Here is a 7,867-nt window from a genome sequence, read left to right on the forward strand (position 1 = left end):
TTTGTAGGAAACACGATTTTCATGCTCGAATCAGAAGATAATTCTGATAGTTCTAACAGCCTCCATTCTTTTTGATGGGGAGACTACCATTTGTCACGAAGAAGAGACTTTTCCATTGCAGAAAGAATATTATTACCCTAATTTTAATGAGAATCAATTAAGATTATTATTTGATTTATTTTTTTTTTTGTACTTCTAAAGTTATTTGATGAGAGTTCATCATGTGTTGCTAGAAAGTCACTTAAGTTGGGAGATGAATCAGTTGATAACAAGACTACAAGTTTAAATTTTTTATCGTTGCTTCAGTTACAGTTAAAATTGAATCCTGAAGATTAGAATTTTAAAAACTAAAACTATCCGAATAGTATGAAAGATTTGCAAGACAAGAGAATCCTCAGGTGAACTCACTTCTGTTAAGCTCTGTGTTGTAAAAGTCTGAAATAAAGAAAAATTTTCCAGCAAGCTGATAAAAATCAGAAAACGTGATTAAGTTAAGTTTACTAGTTAAAATACAGTTTGAAAAGGCACCTTGGTTCCACAGACCACAGATTGTCGACCATTGATGAACATGAAATATAATTTTTCCTACAAAATTGCGATTTACTTAAAATTGTCCCCCCCCCCTTTTCTGGTTTTTTTTACAGTGAAGTGATAAATAATGAAATTATGTAGTTAAATAAGTAGATCGGGTCCTCATGGAGGAAGAAATTTTCTCGTGGAATTTCAGCCAGTGTATGGAACTGGTGCCCCATCTAGCATTGTGATGAATTTGAGAAACTATGGTAAGCAGCAAAATCTGGTTATAACATCTGGTTGGATGATCGTTCACCTCTAGTAAGGCCTGTGGACGTAAGGTCAGCAGTCAATTGGTTGGTCTTGGTCCTCTATGGGCTATCACGCCCAGGATTATTTTCAGTTATTACAGTATATTAACATTAAATTTTTTGTTTGAACAAGTTTTCAATTGGAGATAATAATTCATTCATTTAGTGTTCTGCCCAAGGACAGCTCTTTCACTGCAAACACAGCGTTCTCCAATTACAATTATGTAAATTAATTTCTTTGTTTGAGAGAGGTTCGGCAAAATATTACGTACAAATAATTAATAACAAGAGTGAAGTAATGAGAAGGATCAAACAGATTGTTAACATTCACACAGATGAATAACCGATAACATATGCTAACAGGCCAAGGCAAATAAACTTCATCAGTTAGGAGTGATAGATTTTTATTTTTTATTTCAGTAGGTTATTTTATGACGCTTTATCAACATCTTTGGTTATCTAGCGCCTGAATGAGATGGTGATAATGCCGGTGAAATGAGTCCGGGGTCCAGCACCGAAAGTTACCCAGCATTTGCTCATATTGGGTTGAGGGAAAGCCCCAGAAAAAACCTCAAACAGGTAACTTGCCCCGACTGGGAATCGAACCCGGGCCACCTGGTTTTGCAGCCAGACACGGTAACCGTTACTCCACAGGTGTGTGATAGATATTTACGAGGGTTGCACAAAGGAAATTACAGTTCGGCTAAATCACCCTACCTGAACCCACTGGATTTCTTCATATTGAAGACCAGAGTGTACTGGGATGAATCAATTATTTTTTTTCCTTGGTTGGTCTATTTAATGACCCTGTATAAACTACGAGGTTATTTAGCGTCGATGGGATAGGTGATAGCGAGACATATTTGACGAGATGAGGCCGCGGATTCGCCACAGATTACCTGACATTTGCTTTATGATTTGGGGAAAACCTCTAAAAAAAAACCCGACCAGGTATCGAACCCGACCTTAACTGACTGATCTACGCCGATGTCTTCCATATTGTTGAAGACCTGAAGGAAAGCATTACTAATGCAATGCAACACATCAATCCTCTATGAGAAACAGTAGTATTTTTTCGTGATAGATTGAGACACTGTTTGGTCGTGAATCCTTCTCATTTCGAGAATATTTTGTATGGACTAGTGATTTTTATTATAGTTTGATTAGTTATTGTCAGGTAAATACTTAAAAAATATGCATCTAAAATATTCAAAACGCTGTAAATTAACACAATCACATGGTCCTATAGACCTGTAAAATGTTCCTTTTCACACAAAATTTAATACAAATTCCAAATATGTAAGTAAAAATATAGGATATAATTTTGAAAAATGTTTGCCACAATGCAAAACAGGAGTATGTAATAAAAAATACCACTATCACTGTTCCAAATAAAATTTTGTAATGCATTTATTGTAACTTTTGTGACACCATTACACTTTCAATTTGAAAATCCTGATGTGTGTATACATAGGTCTACAAATTCATACCTGAAGATTTACTACTTTACATTTCATGGATTGCTTTTATTAACACTGCAACATGATCAGGGTCCATGTCTGGATAAATTCCATGACCAAGATTAGCTATATAGCACTTCTTACCGAACTTTTTCACCATTGTTTTTGCTCTTTCAATAATGTCTGCTCCTGATGCATACAGCGCACACGGATCAAGATTTCCTTGTAATGTCACATCAGAACCAACCTTCAATCTTGCCTCTTCAGGATCAATAGTCCAGTCAAGTCCAATAACATCATAACCACATTTTGCTATCTCTGGTAAAGCGTAATGAGCACCTTTTGCAAATATTGTCATAGGAATGTCTTGTAATCCTTTTGACTTTACCCCTTCTTTTACACGAGATAAAATATCCTGAATACAAGGCAATGCAAATTCTTTGAACAACTCTGGACCCAAATATTCGGCATTAGACTCAAATACTTGCAGCAGCTGTGCACCAGCGCATGCCTGCATCACAAGATAATTAACAATTGAATCGGTAAGTATCTTCAATAACTTTCTCGAGGCATCAGGATATTGATATAACCAAAACTTTGCTTTCGATAATGTTTTTGAACCACCACCTTCAATCATGTAACCCATTAACGTCCATGGAGCGCCCGAGAAGCCGAGAAGAGGGACTTTGCCATCAAGTTTGTGACGGGTTAATGTGATTGCTTCTGCCACATAACCTAACTTTTGCGGAATATTGGCTGATGCTTCAAGCTTACTGATGTCTTCTGGTGTGACAAGAGGATCCGGCAATACAGGTCCCACTCCAGGTCGCATTTCTACAGTCATTCCGAGAGCTTGCGGAATTACAAGAATATCTGAGAATATGATACAAGCATCGAGGTCAAATCGTCGAATTGGCTGGAGCGATACCTCAGCAGCAAGTTCTGGAGTTTGACATATTGTAAAGAAGTCGTATTTTGAGCGTAACTCCCGAAATTCTGGAAGATATCTTCCTGCCTGCCGCATTATCCAAATTGGAACTTTGTCAACGTCCTCTCCCCTAGCAGCACGTAAAAGTCGATCATTTTTTAAAACTGGAAACTTCATTCTGTACTCTTCAATAGTTGTATATAAATAGTATACTATAAACCCTACTCGTTCTCCTGCACACTGTTTTATTTTAACTTAAGTCAACTTCAATGACAGATAGAAATATCAGGTTATCCTTAAAAGTTTTCAATTTGAAACATTCCGGATAACAAAAATTCCTATGTCATCCTGTCACCTACAGACAACACGCTGACTGCAATTAGCAACGACAGCTGTGCCACCTGTTGGTTACAATCGAAGTTGATGAATGCGTTATATTTTGTTTTTAAGTTCTGTGTACCAAGATTCGCCAACATCTAAAAATGAAATTCAATATACCAACAATGGATATGAGAAAATAGATATTGTAAAGATATTAATTTTCTGTGGCGTTAGTAATGTTCTGGATAATAAAAATTACAACGGAAATAGATTCTCACTGTCGTAATGCTTCAAGTAATCAGTAATGGAAATCACAACAGAAAAACCAGTGGCGGCGCTAGGCAAACCTATAGTCAAGGACCTGGGAAATCGCAATGACCACAGTAAGTTCTCTATACTGTGGCAATGACTAGAACGTAGAAGCTACGCCCATCACCACTTCCACTTTTCCCCTACTAGCTCACCCTTCGCTGTCACTTCCAGCCCCTATAATGTGAGATTGTAAATACAAAAGTATTGAAAGAAAAGTATGGGCCAAATCATAGTTAGGCACTTAAGTACCGGTACAGATATTTAGTTTACTGAGTTATTACCTATTCACTAAAGATGATTTTAATTATGAATAAATCCGTTTAATAATACAGAGTGATTCACGAGGAAAGGTAAGAAATTTGGGATGTGAATTCTGAAGTCATTCTGAGTCAAAAAGTTCATATGAATATAGGTCCTTTTCAGTTACGGAGATTATGGGTCTTTGATTTCACAAAAACTTCTGGCATTCCATTGTACTAACTCGCATTTAGAGACAGATAAAGGGCAAATTTAAAGTTAATATTCACGTATGCATACATACCTAATATTCTAGATGTTTTTGCACATTTTCAAAGGTACCTCCTTCTGCTTCAATGCACTGTTGCGCTCGGGCGTGAATCGCGCTCATCGCTTGAGAGAGTTGCACATGGCTGTTCTTTATGCGGCGTGCAGCATCCAAAATACGGTCGATTAGTGCCTCTCTCGTTTTCACCTCCCTTTGGTATACCAAGTCTTTCATCCAACCCCATTGACAGTAAATACTCTTCGATATGGTACTCTTCTGTTTGGAAAGTGTTGTTCATATTCAGCGATGGCACGTAAGGAACTTCCATCGCACATACACAATATCAGCATATTCTGCAGTCCAAAATTAAGTCGGAATACAATTTATGACGCCCTTAAAGAGGACACATGTCCACATATTGCTCAATATAATGAAAATGTTGGGTTGAACAGATTGGTTTTATGCATAGTAACTGATGCTGTTTTTTTTTTTTTTTTATCAAAACAAGAACTACCTGGGCATGACGAAAGTTCATCTTTTGTAAATCGAGGGAATTTAAAGATGTGTTGTCTCTTCCTGTTAACAATACATCAGTTTTGCCATTCCTTGTCCACTGAGAGAACTGTTGAATCAATAACACGAAGTGAATTCTCATTCAAATTGACGATACTAGATATCACGCAAAAATCCCAGTGTTCATTAAATGTGAGACTAATTGATGTATCTACGGGTGGAGAGTTAGTTAACGATTTTTGGGATTTTTTTATGCCCCATTATCCAGGAAGAGACTATTGAAAATAGTGTATGCGGAAATCACTTGATAGAAGTTCAAAGAAGTCAATAGTGAGAGAACTTGGAATGAAAAGGTCAATGGTACACAAAATTCTTCACATACAATTACATTTTCATGCCTACAACGTACAGATTTCTCAGGAAATAAAACCAGACAACCGACCAAAGCAAGAATCAAATCGCTGGATCAGAAGTGATGATCTATTCCTTGGCCTCCACGTTCTTCTTGTGGGAATACAATATCAGAGATAAAGTGTATGCTACAAGAGTTAATAGTATAGAAGATTTGAAAGAGTGCATAGGAAATGTCATACACATTGTTACAGTAAATATGCTCCATGCTACAGGAGACGCTATCTTCAAGTGTACTGAACTGAAAACTTTGTGAGTTTTACAGTCATTTCCATGAATAGTATTATTTTATACATTTTCTTCCTTTAACTGTATGTGTTTAAAATGCTGGAGGTTCATGGTGGACACACTGTATTTCAGGCACTTTGAATATATTATTATTACCAAAAAGTTACCCATCTGTGTGTGTGTACTTTTTTCTAACATAAATAATTGTTAAAATGCCAATAGATGGTTATGTTTTCTTCTGCAGATAAGAATTTGCTTGATTCTTGTTTGTAAATTAATTAATTAATTTTTGATAAGAGCACAATTAATGTAAATAACTGTGTGATAACTCTTAACGCAGAACATTTAAAGTCACTACTTAATATCATTTCCATGGTAGAAGAAATTTTTGGGAGACAGGAGAAAAGGAATACTTGGAATAGTTTTACAAATTCAAGGATACTGCTAGAAACTTTATAAATATGATCTCATGTGTGCCTGATAAAAAGACAGCCTTTCAGGATGAAGATTCAACAGAAAGTGAGAAGAGTTCTGTAAACTTATCCAATGCTTGCACAAATAAAAAAACAGAATAACTTTCTTACAAATAATCATTCCTTTACATTCAGCACAAGCATACAGGAACTCTATACAAGTTATCATGTTGCAATTGTAATAAACAAAACTTCTCTTACAAATATTTCGATATGTACATGCAATATTCAATTAATATGCATCAATATAACAACATAGAGTTCATTTCCAAAATTACTCAAGGCATTTTCCTCTTAGCCAAATTGGTCAGTAAATCTTTCACTACAAACTAATTAGGATTATATAATTAGCTTATTCTCTTAGTAATTTTTATAGGTCATTCACGTAATATGAAAGCAACCAAACAACAGGTTCACATTTATATGGTCTTACAAATTATGTTAACATTCGACAATAACAACTGAATGCAAACCAAACAACTAGAAAGAATTACTATCAGCATTAAATGAATATTATCTACATGATATAATATCACATCGTGTACAATTTATTTTGTTTATGGTGCGTCTGACATTTTGAAAAAAAAAAAACTACATAAAGAAATGTGACCTTATTCATCTCCAAAAGTTCAATTCAATCACAGACTTACGCATTTTTCAAATGCTACATGATGCTCATTTACCTTATGCATCCATGTACAGCATCTAGACACAAAATAACCTTCAATTTTGTCCGACAGGAGTACTTTTATATGCCAGTAAATCTGCTGACATGAGCCTGTCACATTTAAGCACACTTAAATGCTATCGACTTAGGCCGGGATCGAACCTGCAACCTCGGGCACAGAAGGCCAGCACTCTACCAACTGCGCCACCCACACCATAGGTGGGGAAGGATAGATAGCAATGCATTTAGAACGGAAGGTTAGGAATTAAATGGGAAATAGAATAATTTCGAGGGAAAAATTGTTCCGGGGCCGGGCATCGAATCCGGGACCTTTGGTTTAACGTACCAACGCTCTACCAACTGAGCTACCCGGGAACTCTACCAGACACCGGTCCAATTTTTCCCTCTATATCCACAGACCTCAAAGTGGGCTGACAACCGTCAAGCAACCAACGTTGAGTACACACTAACTCTGTGTGACTTAAATTGTGGTTTTCTGTTAACGAACAGTGACGTGTATTATGCAAATCAAGCTTTCAGGTATAACTCCCTGTAAAGTTGATTTGAATAATTTCGAGGGAAAAATTGTTCCGGGGCCGGGCATCGAACCCGGGACCTTTGGTTTAACGTACCAACGCTCTACCAAATGAGCTGCCCGGCTCCGGAACAATTTTTCCCTCGAAATTATTCAAATCAACTTTACAGGGAGTTATACTTGAAAGCTTGATTTGCATAATACACGTCACTGTTCGTTAACAGAAAACCACAATTTAAGTCACACAGAGTTAGTGTGTACTCAACGTTGGTTGCTTGACGGTTGTGAGCCAACTTTGAGGTCTGTGGATATAGAGGGAAAAATTGGACCGGTGTCTGGTAGAGTTCCCGGGTAGCTCAGTTGGTAGAGCGTTGGTACGTTAAACCAAAGGTCCCGGGTTCGATGCCCGGCCCCGGAACAATTTTTCCCTCGAAATTATTCAAATCAACTTTACAGGGAGTTATACCTGAAAGCTTGATTTGCTAAATGGGAAATACTTAGTAAATGAATATATTAACACAAAACAATGGGGTACAAATAGATGATAAGAATTAGACAAGATGATAGTGAAGAAAAGGGGTAGAACGTTAATAATAATAATCAATTAACAAGGATGGTATGTGGGTAGATCTGCGTCAACTGAAAAGCCCATATAGCATCACATTGAGAAATCGTGGAAAGGCATTCTCA

General features: G+C 36.7%; 1 protein-coding gene across 1 annotated transcript; it reads right to left on the minus strand.

Moving 5' to 3' along the window:
* Positions 1-2,201: 2,201 nt before the first annotated feature.
* On the minus strand, positions 2,202-3,604 carry Urod (uroporphyrinogen decarboxylase). The gene has a single exon (XM_069847223.1). The coding sequence runs from the start codon at positions 3,387-3,389 to the stop codon at positions 2,331-2,333; it is 1,059 nt and encodes a 352-aa protein (XP_069703324.1). The 5' UTR covers positions 3,390-3,604; the 3' UTR covers positions 2,202-2,330.
* Positions 3,605-7,867: the final 4,263 nt, after the last annotated feature.

The sequence above is a fragment of the Periplaneta americana genome, chromosome 15, assembly GCF_040183065.1.
Source record: "Periplaneta americana isolate PAMFEO1 chromosome 15, P.americana_PAMFEO1_priV1, whole genome shotgun sequence".
NCBI classification, from domain to species: domain Eukaryota; kingdom Metazoa; phylum Arthropoda; class Insecta; order Blattodea; family Blattidae; genus Periplaneta; species Periplaneta americana.

What these genes read in the sequence shown, in the direction of transcription:
- Urod (XM_069847223.1), bottom strand. Translation starts at nt 3,389, where the DNA reads ATGAAGTTTCCAGTTTTAAAAAATGATCGACTTTTACGTGCTGCTAGG.